A 15,513-nucleotide genomic window follows, 5' to 3' on the forward strand; every position below is an offset into this window, starting at 1 on the left:
GCATAACTCCTGTGGTCACAAGCTGCTGCATAACTAATTCCGCGAACGCTGTCAAAAATTACTTCAAACGTTATCTTTTTTATTTTTACTTTAGTCAACTAATAAATAAATGATTTTGAAGGAACTACATTCCTCAACAATCTATGAAGTTATTCAGGCAGATTTCTTTCTGCTGTGTACAGGTAAAACTGAAAAAAGCGCAATAACAAGAGAAGTATTTATAAAAATATATTTCACAAAGTAGGAAACAATACAGGAGTTTCTCTGAATACAATACACGGAGTAAATAAACAAACAATAATATAGCTTCAAAACAAAGTAGAAAATTAAAATGATTTGCATGTAATACGTAGTTTTATTATACAACTGCTACTTCTAAATGGCAAGTTTGCATTACAAATTGAGTATGCTTGCAGCTTCTAGTGTTGTTCTTTCTCTGTGTGCAAGAGCCCTGGTGCATCACTATGAATATTATAGAAAAGAAATGCTAATAACATAAGCAGTAAAATTATGTACACACTGGTTCCTGCTCTAATATGGTGGAGAACTATAAGCATGTTTTTTACTGTACTGTGTTACGTGTGGATTTCTAAAAGTCTATAGTTTAAATATTCACATGAACCAGTTTACTTCCAGCTGTTTGTGCTTGTATTAAAAACACCAGGTACTAGATTTATGAAGAAGATATAAAACTGTCAAAAGTTTTCTCTGGGAAAGTTTCATTCCTGCCAGCATTCTCTTAAAATTCAGCTACTGCAAATGGATAGGTTACTGCTTTAACCCAGAACAATTTCTCATTTTTCTTTTCAAAATGTACATGTATTAAACATTCATCATATATAGAAAAAAAATCTAACAGATATAATTTAGTTTTTTTCATAATCTTACTCTATAGATTATCAGTCTTAATAAATAAAAGCAGTAATGGACATCAACAAAATATTTATTTCAAGGATTAAACAAATAAATTTGATCTTTAGCAATAAAATCAGCAATTCTTTCATATATGTAAGTCCATCCCCTTTCACAGTTTTTTCTTTCCTTTGAGAAGACAAAGCACAGCATTGATCCTTCTTCTAGAAAAAGATCCTTTTGTAAAGCAAGGTTTTGTAGCCCTGCCTCTGAATCTCTGCACATTAGTAGGATTGATTACCCATCACTGGAATGGATTAAGAACATGTGAATATTTTAAGGCTTGACACAATATTTAAAGATGATATTCAGTCTGTGGCTACGTGGCCAACAATTACTGTATGTACAATGTATGGTCACTACACAGTAGAAGCCAGTAGGAATTTACAATGCTATTTCTACTCAGCATTGCTAAGAAGACCAAGGTATTGCTTTTAACATTTCTGTGGCGGGATCTTTGTTGGCAATGCAGAAACAAATAATTAGCTTTACACATACTGGCAGGAACTACTGTTCAACAGCAAAATCCCTGCAAGTCCATTTTCCAAGAAAGCACCAATTACTTTTTGTTCTTTTCAATTCACTGAAGATAATCAAAGATCCAAATCTCCATCTTCAGAGCGGTCAAGTGAATATCAAATATCCAAAGACTTCTAGACACTCCACATACTTTACTTCACACTCCACAAGACTTAACCTCCTAACATATACTTTTTATTTTTGGTTCAACATTACAATGTAGTTGATTTTATAGATGACTGGCGCTAAACTTGCCTCTAAAACAAAAAGCCACATTAGTTTTAACTAACAGCAGTGGCCCTAGAATATTACATGTTCAGTAAGTCAACAGTGAAAAAGTTTGTAATCCACTGTCAAGTTTCTTTGTCACTTTCTCCAACTGAGTAAAGTTCTCCAAGTCTTTTAAAGCGAGGACCCCATTCACTGAGGTAGTCAAAATTCTGATCTGAGTCTGATGTAGAGGACTCCAACGAGCTAAGGGAACCAGCTGCTGACCCTCTTCCTTCATAGCCATAAATCTGGATAGAGTCATATGGTGGAGCCGTGGGATCATTATCAGCTTCATGAAGCCTTACATTAATAAATTCGTCAACATCGACACCATTAGGAACAGGGGCAAGACCCTGCCTCGGCATAAATTGAAGATCAGGCTTAATATCCTTACGAGGCAAAAATCCATTAATTCCATCCGGATTTTGCAAAGTTGCAATATCAAAAGCTTCTGTATCTTCTTCTCCTCCTCCTTCATCATCGTAGCGAATAATATTTTCCCTCACGTCTTCATCATCTTTGATGATTAGAGGCTCATTCTTATGTCTTCTCAGTGTTACAAACAGCACCACAATGACTGCAAATAAAGTATCACAGAATGATTAGGTAAAAAATTTCCAGACAAAGGACTGTTTTTTGTGAAAGTAAGAGTAATAAGGGTAGTGAAAAGCTTAAAGACCTATAACTTCAACCCCATTCAAATGATGAAAATTTGATCACAAGCTCTAGTTAGTCCTCTGCTTTTCTATTAACAGCTCATATTTACATCTGAAGCTCAATTTTATATAAGGACTAAGATTTTGCATACTTCCATTTTTAAGCCTCGAGTTTAGACAACAACTTTTCCTTTTGGATGAGCTACAAAACTAGGTGAAGTCAAGATATCACTCAGTGAACATGGTCTAAAATGATCTACATTATGGATGGAAGTTTCCAAAATTAGAGCGAGTTTTTCTGAAAACATAGCCCTGATGACAGAAGGAAATTGCTGTCTTTTTTTTTTCTGTGTATTGCAACAGGCTCACACTATAAAACTGAAAAGAGAATGAGACAGGAAGGGAGAAAGAAAGAGCTTAGATACATCAGTTTCAGAATCATGGACAGATGCATAAAAAGCTCTAATTTGGTTACACTGTTGTTTTTTGCAGTTAATGCTGAAATCTCAGTTACTGATGTAAATCTCAGTTACAAAGTGAAGCTGCAAAGCACAGAAATAGGCTTCTTCCTTCACTGTTCTCTCCCTTGCTTGATGTCAAATACAAATTTTCTATGTTTTATTAAAATATACAGTGCTTCTTCTCTTGTAAAATTGTAATGTCTCTTATGCCATTACAATCCAGAATGAAGAATACAAGTCTTAGAAGGCACAATAAATCCATTTTCCATCATCTGCAGTATATCCTGGGTACATGTTGCTGCTTACCATACCTGACTGGATTTTTGGTTTCATATTCCATACCTATTTATTATGTAACTTGTGTGTCAGACTACTTCAGATTGGGACTTTATTTTATACGCTTTTGTTTAATTCTTAGTGCAGTAGGGATGCAGTTCTGAGAGGTCTCTCAGTACTGCTGCACATTACATTGTATTAGATGCCATGTCCTTCTATGTGACTTCTTCACTCACCTGCAGAAGTGAGGAAAAAATTTTGAACAACATGCTATGAAATGAATACATACCTAGCAGCAAAATGATGCAGGCTAATATTGCAATTAGGGCTCCCATACTAAGTCCAATGGGAAGAACATAGGCTTCAACATTACAGGACTGGACAATACCATCACTGCTGCAACCACAGACTCGAATGGTGAGAGTGCTAGTGCTGCTCATGGGAGGATTTCCACTATCGCTTATTATGATTGGCAGTAGATATACTTCTTGCTTCTGACGGCTGAATCCACTATGCTTTGCCAATATGCTGAGAGTATTATCTGGAAAAGGGAAAAATTGCATTGTTTCAACACACAAAGTAACTGCTAAAACCACAGTTTTTTCTTAATGTTTTCAGAAAACCTCTGTACAAACACATATGCACTTTATTAAACTCATCCTAGCAGCACGTGACACAGAAGTCCTCCTTCCTGTCTGGCTGCCAATGCTCCAAATAAATGAGTGTAACATTTGCTTGTGTCGTGTAGTATGATCATAATGGCATCCCCTCACTTTCTTCTCTGCATACATCCCTACAGACGTCTTCCCAGCATGATTCACCATCGTTTTTCAAGTCACACAGTCATAAAAATACAACCAGTACAACAAAGATAGAAATTAAATGTTAAAGCAATCCAAACTTAACAAAGTGCATCCATCAATTAAAACAGGTGTTCTGTGCATTATAAGCACAAATTGCAAAATATTTTGCCCTGCTATAAAAGACTCTTCTAAGAAGCAATATAAATACAAACAAAGGAAAAGCTGAATGTATTAAAAGCTGTAGGCCTAATTTTCAATGACCTAAACATTTATTGGGTCTCAGTCATGAAGAGAGAATAAACCACAACAGAATGTTTCTCCTATGAAAGCAGCCACAGGAAATGACCTCTGCACACATATGCAGATACTTAATTTTAGAAACATATAGAGGCACGTTGACTACATGGCATGCTACCCAGACATAAAGTTACTTATCAGCTCTTATAACACTACTATGCACTAAGCTGGTAACAGTGGTCAGAAGAATACAGGCAGCAGTAAAACAAAGACGGGGAGATGAGGGAGTTGCCCAAGTACAGTTGCAATTTCTTTCCTCTTCATAATGGCTTAACACTATTTCAGTATAGCGTTAAGCTGAACTTAAAGGATGCCAGTAGAGATCTGTTTAGCCACCTAAGCTTAGCCTCAGAGTTAAACACAACAAATATGGCTGTGCCAGTAGTAGGACACAGTCCATTTAGTGGCAAATGCAGACGCCTACCTTTTCTATGTATATAAAGCTGAACATTTAATTCATGAATTATATATGCTTTTTTCATCCTCTCCCTTTTTCGTATATGCAGACTCCTCATAGTCATTCAGTTTTCAGTTCACCATCAAAATGCTTATATTGCAACTCTTTGAATAGTTATGTATAATGTGGTACATGTGGTACTTTAAATATTATTAATTGTAATTGATCTTTGCAATCAATTAAGAAATGAGTTGATTTTATTTAGGGTAATAATTGTGTATAGTCACAAAAATTATAAATTCTAGTCATTTAACAATATACTAACAAATATCAATGATCTTGTATGTGCCAGAATGGTCAGATATAAACCTTCAATTAGTGAGCATGTCAAATATACAAAACACTTTGATTTATTTACATACTTAAATATTCACTTTACTGCTTTATTGCATGGAATAATTAAAAAAAATAATCCAGTATTAGGAGATATATACAAATGGAGTGCATGTTGACTTTTACTAGTTTGTTTTTTGTGTTCTTCCATTAAAAATAACACCACAAATTAGTAGAAAGATTCTGACACGTACACCAAATAGGAATATGTGTGTGTGTTACTGAGGATTTCAATGACAATTTAAAAAAAAGCCAGGAGAAAGAGATTGTATTTCATTAATCTCCCCTCCTCTGTGCTACCAAAATTAATTTTCCTGGAGTATCATGGAAAAAAGTAAGCTTCTTGATATTTTATGCTACAAAAAGGGCACATGTAATCACTAAATGGCATTCTATGGAAGAAAAGAAATGACTAAGAGTTATGTGGCAGGCACAAGGGAGAAAAGACTTGAAAGACAGGCAGTGTTCACATGACAGATACAACAAAGACCCAATTCCTGAGTTTAAAACAAAAAAAAAGGTTCCTGAAGTGTATGATGTATACATATACATATAGTGACTGTAAGAAAGCTCTGTATCTACTTTGATCTTGTTACTGGCCAGGTATTCACTTGAAAACATGAAATAGTTTAGAAATTTAATTTGTGTTCACCAGGAACATTTCTGGAAGCCCATGGTATTTGTATAGCACGTATCACTGCCCCAACAGAAAAGACACGTGTATGCTCAAAACAGCTGGCAGTCTCTGAAGTACAAAAGACAGAGGAAGATGTAGAGCAGGAGGAAGGGGAAAACATTCATGAAGTTGATACTGTAGACATTTTTCACATTCAAAAAAATATAAAATTAAAATGCTGTATTTTATTCTTTAAGTCCTTCTTATTAAGGACGTATAAGGAATAAAGGTAGTTACAGAATATAAGGATTACAGAATAAAATGTTACTAAACTTTGTCATGTTCTGAACCTAATCAAGACATCACTCAGTAGGTAACTCCTATAGTTAATTCCTTACTGCCATAAAATAAAGGATGAAAAAAGATTATTTGATATTAAGCATACGGCGTAATTGTCTCACACAAGAAAACAAAGAAGTTTTTGTTTTCTCATTCAGTAACTAAGCAATTGAACTTCAAGTAATCTTCTGAAGTTCAGGGTCTTTGATTTTGCAGTCTTACTGTATTCCTTCCATGGTGGAATCACCTACCAATCACACTTATGCAGCCTGAAGAGGTTATTAATATAATTTAAATTGCAGGTTATGTAATCATTTTGGCATTTTTAATAGCATTTAGAGTACATAACACATGAAGATCAACCTAAAGATCGGCAATTTCATAAAACAGTGTAAGGTGACTTTTGCAGAACAAAAAGGATTCCTAATTTTTCTTTTCAGGTATCCTGAGTTTTTATCTATTCAAAGGAGAAACTGTCACACGAAACCAGATGGCACCCTGCAGCTAAATAAATAGTCTAGTCCTTCCTTGTGCCCTTTTTAAAATTAGCAGAAGCATATGTATTTACTGAAGATAAATTTCAGGTATAAGCTCTTAAGAATTCTGACAACTTAAATAGGACCAAACTCCTTGATGATACCCAGAGTCATATGTGTCACTATGACGCAGTGGAAAAGTCAACTATGTTTTAAGTCAACAATTAGCACACATTTAGAATTAAGCAAAAACTGCAATTCTTGGCTGAATGTGTCAGAGATTTAGATACACGCATATGCAAGTTAAAACACTTCCAGTGTCATACATGCTTTCCAGCTGGATTGCAAAGAACTAGGAGAAAAGTGTTAGTAAAATAATATTGTGGCTAAATTTTCCAAAATGTCAGTGTATATAGCTCTACCAAAGTAGAGTGACTGCCACATCTATTGTAATGTGCAAAAGGTAAATTTTTTACCTGATGCATTCTTTTTCTCCTGCACACCGCCCATTTTCAAACACTGAAAAATAAATTTATCTGTCCATTTTTCTTTCTTCAGCAACAGTTGCACCCTTTTGCTTTAACTTTTTAAGGAAAAAAAATACTTGGGGCTCAATTTCCAGCTCTTTCTGTCTTTGAGACAAATCTCCCTCAGAAGTGTCACATCTGTAGTCATTTATTCAGAACTCTAGAGACTTTTACAGTTATATAGCGACTTCTTGTGCTCTAGAAACCTGTACTGATACAGCCTGTTCTTTCCCATAAGCCCGGTACAGTCCTTCTCCATCCAAGCTGGAGGACAGGATTTATATGCTGAGCCCGAGCATCCCTGCTCTTTATAGATATTCAAAAGCGGTAAGGCATCTGCTTTGGGGAAGAGATGCAGAAAAGAAGCTGCTTCTGTTGGTGACAGCTTCAGATCCCTTCCAGCTTTCTGACAATCTCACTGCTACTGTGCCTGGTTCAGAAAATTCTAATAAACCAGAATCAGAGAGTAAAGAAAAGCTTAAAAGGTAAAACACTATAAAGAGACAAATATAAGTGGGTGGCATAAACAAAAGGAAGAGGGATGGAGAAAACAAAGTGCCCATTTCTTCCCATCAGGGAAGCTATGCTGAGTATAGAAACTACCTGGTCCCATTAATGGTTATCAATTCAAGTTCAAAACACATCAGGTTAAGTAAAAGATAAGCAAGATATTTGGGATATTAGCTGAAATATTTAAGAGTAAAAGAAGTTGCACTGTTGAATAGCTAGTACTATGTAAGGAGAGATGTGAGACAAGGGGAGAAGAGAATAAACCTTCCTTTCTTAGCAGAGGTTTGTTTTGGGTTTTTTTGTGGTTTTGTTTTGGTTTTTCTTTTGTTTTGTTAAAAACTGCTGTGCTAGATTAAAGTTCAATTTGTTGTGCCTGGAAAGAAACTAGCAATCAGAAGTAGTCAATAAGAAAAGCAAAATGAAATAATGGAATTTTTTTGCCAGTGGATGGCAAGTACTCAATTTTGCCTTGTGAATTTCTGTTTAGCAACAAATTCCTTCCCCTCTATGCTATCCCCTAAAGTAAATATACCTTGATGTTGCTGGAGATGTGACTCCTGAGTGAAGAATACTGACTCTCATTTTAGCTGGTTATCAGAATTCGAAAATAAAACCTAGCAGCTGATTAACAATAAGCTCAATTTATCTGATTCACTTTTTCCTCTCTGTGGATGTTCCCCTTATCCATAGCTGCCAAAACTGTGGGAATCCCCTCCAGGAACAACCTCCAGCACTGCTGCATGAATTAACTTGGCAGCAGGTGCTCAGCAGGAGAGGGGACAATCTCTTTCCACTTATCTTTCCAATTAACCTGCTGATCCTTCATTATAGCGCTGTTCAGGTTATTTATTTATTCATGTTACTTTTAGCAAAACAAGGAAAATTACATGCAGGAAAAAAAGAACCCCTCTCTGTTAAAAAGCTCTGAGGTAACCTGCCACAAACAAAGAGAGATGCAAAGTCTTTACCTCCAGTCAGTGAGGTACATTCAGGTGATTTGATTCTCAATCAAAATTAGCTTCCCTGAATTCTGTACCTTTCTGAGGGAGAATGAATAGAAGCTCATTGAAATGCCTGAATCCTATTAATTCCAACTCCCTGATGATGTACCAACCACATGAGATGGCCTAGGAGGTACATTCTGTCCTGTAGGCTTAAGGATCTTAGTAAGTGATCTTAGTAAGTGTCTTAAGTCATTAAAAATTTTTGCATCAGTTTAAGGTCAGTTTAACATAGCTCAAGGTATACATAACTACAATTGAGATTTGGAGCTCATTTTTACTTTTTTTTTAAAATATAAAACCAAATCAGTCATTTAGATGACCAGATGACTCAGTTTCTGCAGTTTATAAGCAGATTAGAAAAACAACCGTAAAACTATTATGGGAGTATCTCCCTCTGAGCTGGAAAGGAGAACAACAATGCAGAAGGTCTTTATAAGATGTCCAGTGAGATTTCTAGACAAAAGTAGTTTGAATAACCACAGCCAAAGACCTGATTATCACAGGGCCAAAGGCATACAGCAGATTCCCAACTGTTCTAAAGATGTTCTTGGGGGAAAGATTTGGGGAAAAAAGTGTACATAATAATTTTAATACAAACCTACTTTTGTATTTGATGGACATGAGTGACTTTAACACCACTGACATCAATCTGGATGTGAAATTAGCAGGCAGAAGTTAATTTCATCTTCCACTTTGTACAAGAATGCATGTTGCAATCTTAAGTCAGACAACAAAATGACAAAAAAGAAGTAAAAAAGAGAGGCACTCAGTTTACATCCGAGTGTCATTTTCTCTGCACATATCTTTAATTCCCTTGTGGTCTTTTTAATATTTTGAGATCAGTGGACTTCCCTGATGTGTAACCTTCCACCTACATAGCTCTTTTTCTGTCTTTCTTTTTCTATCCCTTTTATGATGTTCTCAGAAAGATCAAATTAACCGTATTAAGGACTTTGTGGTAGAAATGGTTATCTATGCTGGATATGTTACTCATGTGAAGAACGAATTTTAATTGGAAACTTTACAGCTGGAAACATTAGAACAACAGAAATATATGTTTCTTCATGTTTATTAGAGCTATCTTTTTTTTGTGCACATTTTATAGTTTAAAACACATTCTCCCTAACACTGAGTTCTTTCACACAAGTAGCAGCAAGAATATCCTTTCTGTGATACTCCCTGCTTTTTTTTGATAATGAAAACACAAGGATACCTCATTCATATCCTTTCCCAGTTCTTGAATGGCAGCTATTGTCACATAAAAACTTGAAATAACTGAGTAATTAAGTTGTTATCATAAAGGTTTCAGTGGAAACTACCAAAGTACAGGCAGAAAAAACAAAATGTAAGACATAAGAAATGTTAGCTGTGTAATATTTAGCAGTTATCTGCAAATGCACTAGAAGAGAACACTGAAGAGGCTGCTAAGATAGCATTTCAGCTCTTTGCATAGCTATTAATTCACATGCATGCTGTCTGTAATACTATTCAGTACTAGAGACCTTACAGCACTACACATAGATTTCCAAAAGATCTGTAGTAATACCAATATTTTGTTTTTTCATCAAAATTCAAATCTAATCCTCATTTTTGAGTCTGGTAACTCATAAAGTTGTCCAAAGACAACTCAAAAGACTCTCAAAAAGTCTTTATATACTCTCCATGAGATACAAGCCATGTCTTAATCATTATTCTTTTGGATATTTCATCAATAGTACATTCCTTTCTATGAAAGGATTGAGAAACAAAACATATTTAAAATGGTACCATCACATTACAGAAACAACACCAATGAATGCAGCCCCAACAATCCACTATCCATAGTGATATCTCTCTGTTCACTCAACTGTTTTGAAATCTTTTTTCATTCTCATAATCACAAAAGAAGTGGAAAAGAATATTCATGCCTTGGTTTCTGATGAAGCAGAAGAGGCAACTTGGAGCATACCTTCATCAATGTTCACCTTGTAAAAGAACATTATTCATAGACAGGCCTTGAGCTGGAAAACTGATCTGTACATTTTAGACTACCTTTAAGGACGAGTTAGAAGCATCAGTTTCTTGCTTATAGAAGATTGCAATTAAAATGCTTTGAGAGATACGTCCATACTTATGTAAGACAGATTTTGGTTTTTTTTTTTTGTTTCTGCCTTTGGCTATAAACCATTTTAAAGGAATACCTGATTAAAAGGGAACATTTCTGAGTCTTCATGTTCTAAATTTGCCAGTCATTAGCAGATGAAAAAAAATAATTTGTTCATTAGTATTATCACAATAATCTTGTTACATGATTAAACCTTTCAACATGGATGTATTTATGATCACCAAGTTTTTATGAGAACTCATATACGTACATATATTAATATAAATACATGACTGTCATGTAATATTTCACATATGTGGTAGAAGACCTTCCCTGACGACTTGAGTGTCTCAGTCAAAATCCTGTTGAACAGCAGTTTACAAGGAAGATGACCCTTTCCCTAATCTGTATGGTAAAGGCATAAATGTTCTATTCAAGTAGAAGGCTTATAAAATAATCTGAAAATAAAAAGATGCCATTTTTATGGTATATTTTTTCTGATTTATGATAGCCAAAGCATATGGGCAATGAAGCATTCACAGGTATTTCAGACTGACCTGCTTTTCATGAATGTCAAAAATTTGTGATGTCTTCAAAAAAGCAGATTGATGACTGCTATGAAATTTGATAGCAGACATCAGGTTCAAAAGAAAAAAGTTTTTGTGCTCTAAAAATTCAGCTGACTGATCAAACTGTCTCTCCTGCATCACAGTAAGTCAAATGCCATACTGACACATCTAATGGCAATTCACAAAACATTCCGATGACAAATTAGCAAATACCTGAATGAAATTTTATTTTTCTAGAGACTTGGACTTTCTGGAATCACTTAAAAAACCCAATAAGAACAGAGGAAAAAACTTGTTTCATGGGAGAAAACATAGTGATGAGAAGAAGAATTGGAAAATGTCATATAGTTTGTATCTCTATTTTTTTTCTTTACCAGTTGGCCTAAACAATAGCTTATGCCAGAATCGAACTGCTGAATCAACTAATGAATAAAAGAGCTAAATGCACTTCCACATCATGTATTCCTTTGCAGAAATAAAAAGTGATGCTGGGAGTTTTGAATCACGAGGAAAGTGATATTTAATCATGTATAAGAATACGTCACTCATATGTTAAAATTTCTTGGAAAGGGGAATAATCTTGTTAATACTACTGTGATGCAGAGCTTGTACTAAATAAATTCTTGACAAAATAAAAAAAAAAAACCAGACAAATTAACAGCAAAGTGATGGAATAAGCATTTCCTCCTACCTTTTCCCTTTGAAAAATGTGAACTTTAGATAATAGTCTGTACAATTTCTAGTTCTATTCCTTTGGAAAAGTCTGAACTTTAGATAATTGTCTCTTAAGTATTCTAAAACTTTCCTTTGACCTTTAGTCCAGCAGAGCTATAATCAAACCTATCTACATGGTCACTTGCAGTCTTGCTGCAACTCTTACATTTTGTACCTTGGCTTTTTAACTCATTGAAGGAAGGATAGAACATCCCTATTGATGAAAGAAGCAAGTATTGAGTCTGAAATGATATGAATGTTATTCTTAATGGGGTAGAGAAACAATAAGGACATAGTACCTGTCTCTTTTTAATTTATGGATATTTATGGCAAGTGAAACCTGGAAACTTTGGGCTCTGGGTGTGTTTTAACTACAGTTACCATGGTTGTCTGAACTGTATCCAACATGCAGGATTTTAATCTCACCTGCTTCATGTTATGCCCATTTATGCTTCTGAATCCCCTGCTGTCAGTTATGATTCACACTCCCATAATCTGAGGCAAATTCAGGCCTGTGAAGATGTAAGATATGCTAAAACAGTACTGGCTTTTGCCTCTTATTTCTCTCTTCTGTATTCAAGAAGCCAGCCACGAACTTGTTTACTAATAATCACATTGCTTTGACATGTTTTACTTTATTCGGATCACATCACTACATGGCATGTGCATTGAATGTTACATCTGTAAAGTGTAAGAATTAATGCAGGTTGCCAAGCTCTAGTTTAGAAAAAGAGATGAAATGGCTGTCAAATGCGCTTAGCATTAAAAATACATTATTAACATAGCAATTTGCATAGACTGATGGATCATTTTTGAAATCTACATATTCTAGTTAATTCTATTATCTTGTTATTTTAACCAAAAAAGTTTCAGAAAGTAATACTGTTTTTTAAAATGCTTTGATAAAATAATGGTTATGTTTTGCATTCAAACCAAAAACTTTCCATTACTGTGTCACCACATTCCAACAAAATGTTGCAATGATAAATAAAAAAGCAAGAATTTCCCAAGGCTTTGCCATCTGAGGGATAATGGATTCTTATTATTTTTATAAATGCTTACTTACAAGTGCAGCCTAGGAGATGAAACTAGTGAAAGACATGTATCTAAGCCCATTAGGTCATTGTGAGACTTACAGTTTTACACATTAAATTGATTTGATGTTCTCTTATGTGTAAAACTAAATCTCAAGCAGATTCAATGAAATATATGGTACTTTTGGTAAGTGACAGAAGAGTTCAAAGAATTCCATCCTATCTTCTTCACCTTCCACACCTCAAAAACATTCTTCAATTCTAAATTCAGTTTCTTCTAGGGTCTCAAAAAGTTCAGTCTTCACAACTATGAAGACAAGCACAGGCATCTGAAGTGAATCTTCCTTTCTAGAATGTAATCTGTGAATACCACAGTAAGAAAAATGAAACTTAAGCAGGAACATTTTGGGCTTTAAATGTGATTGGTTTTTGGCATTTAAGTGAGTTTTACACTAAGCACCTTAACATCCGCTTCTCCATGCCAGGATGGTTGTCTTTTCTATTTCCAATACTGTATGGAACATATACACACACATAGTAAGATTTTAAAAAAATTTACTAGTAGAATATATAACGGACCTTTAAATCCGAGTCTGGAATCAGACATATCACCCATATTGAAGTTTTGTTACAACAGTTAAATAGCCAAATTCAAGACAATCAGTGTACTTAATTACACTTTTACATTTTTTATAATATTCATTTTGAAATAGACTGGCAGAAAGCAACTAGATTATAAAAAAAACAACCAGCATTTATTGGAATGTCGCCTATTTGTGCTGGTGTAATAAAGGTCTTGTCAGCACTTCCAATCGAAAATGTCAATTTTCAGGGGTATATAACTCTGACATAAAAACTTACTATAAGAAGAAATTTAGAATGTGTTCTTTCTGCCAAAGAGCACTGAAAGTTAAATATGACTTAGTTGACAAGGCATTTTAAATCAGAAAATAAATTTTAAAACTTTGACTTAATATTTTCTTGAGCTGGTACGACTTAAAAAAATGGAGCTTTGATTTTTAAAAGTGCGACATGCTGCAGTTTTTATATATGCAGAACTCTCTTCAACTTCACTGAGAATAATTTCTGAGAGAACTGAAAGGATTGCTGTTACACATTTTTGTACGTGTCATCAAGAGTTATATTAGTTTTTTGTAATTTGAAAGACTGAAATGCTATGGTATAAGATCGCCCCTGGGCACACAGGCAGCATGATAATGACTTTTTGAAGACATACTCATATGCAGATTACATATAACAATAACAATTTGTTATCATCAGGCCAATAATGGCCATAATTTATACCTCTGTCTTACACCCAATGTATACACATAATGTCTTATCATATGCACACCTCTCAATGAGAACACGTCTCCTATGGTGAAGTTGGTTGTTTGAAATACAGCAAAAGGCATCCAGAGAAGGAGCCTCAGTAAGTGAAGAAAACAATTGCCTGTCTACGGAGTGCAATAGATTGTATGAAGTTTTTAAATTAAACCTTCCAAATATTCTTGGGAACCTTTCTGCACACCACTTAAATATTACACAGAGAAAATGTGGCACAGTCAGAAGTTCCAAACTACCATACACAGTCAAATTACTGAGAATCAAAGCAAGTCTACAGGAACACAACTGCATATGCATTTATACATCAAGACTGGGACATACTGCAAGACCCTAACCTCGCTATATATGTTTCATGACACAACACTTAGAAAAAAAGATGTCACTATTAGAGTTCTGCTGGTGTAGACATATTACAAAGTCAATACATATATTGGCAAATATTTGCAAACTATAGCATCACTTCGTAAGACGTTCTAGAGTTTTCATAGAATCACAGAATGGATGAGGTTGGAACGGACCTCTGGAGGTCATCTGGTCTACCCTCCAGCTCAAGTACAGTTACCTACAGCCCAGGACCATATCTGGGCAGCCTTTTAGTATGTCCAAGATTTGAAATTCTGCAAATAGTAAATCACTTATTTGTCACAGTTGAAATATATGTGCAATAAAACAATATATCTTTTTCATTCCTTCACTTTCTATCAAATTAAGAAGTTAAAAGATACAAATATATAATGTCTCTACACTAAGAAAACAACTTGCATGTTGTAATTAAACTGGTGTCTTCTAATTCACAATGAAGAGTCTGACAAAGTGAAAATTAGGTGTATAGGCAGAAGCTGCAATAAAATTATGAAGCAAGATCAAGTAACGGTATTACAAAAGATTTTGCAATTATATCAGCAAAGGAAAATATATCTTAAGATGGCAAAAAATGTCCATGATCATGAAGGAAAACTTAAGTAGTGAAAAAGGAGAGCAGATAAAAACCTAACAGAAACTTTGAGAAAGATACATGTTTCCTTGCTAGGAGAAAAAGTGCTTTAAAAAACAATTTTAATCTAAAAAAAGATGAAGTTTCTTCTCAAAGTTTTGAAGCAAGTGGTTTTGCTAGACAGAGTGTGTTACAACTCTACAAAGTTTTAACAAATGCATCTTTTGATCTCCCATGTTAGCAGAAGAAAAGCACAACATACGAAAAGGTTGATTTGTTATAAAAGATATTTTTCTCATTTAAAAATAGAAAACAGTAGTTCAATGACAGAAGTTGTAATGTTGTGGGATAGATACAGATGTTACAGGAGATGTAC

The 15,513-nt window shown here is 34.6% G+C and overlaps 1 protein-coding gene across 1 annotated transcript in view; it reads right to left on the reverse strand.

Annotated features, from left to right (window-relative positions):
- Positions 1-215: 215 nt before the first annotated feature.
- Positions 216-15,513, reverse strand: part of LOC104276218 (cadherin-8) — a gene marked incomplete at its 5' end in the record, with an annotated part of 34,828 nt that continues 19,530 nt past the window's right edge. The window contains 2 exons of the mRNA XM_009872448.1: positions 216-2,278; positions 3,384-3,635. Coding sequence (XP_009870750.1) covers positions 1,785-2,278; positions 3,384-3,635 — 746 coding nt within the window. The remainder of the gene's footprint in view (positions 2,279-3,383; positions 3,636-15,513) is intronic.

Source organism: Apaloderma vittatum, unplaced genomic scaffold (genome assembly GCF_000703405.1).
Source record: "Apaloderma vittatum isolate BGI_N311 unplaced genomic scaffold, ASM70340v1 scaffold157, whole genome shotgun sequence".
Lineage (NCBI taxonomy): Eukaryota > Metazoa > Chordata > Aves > Trogoniformes > Trogonidae > Apaloderma > Apaloderma vittatum.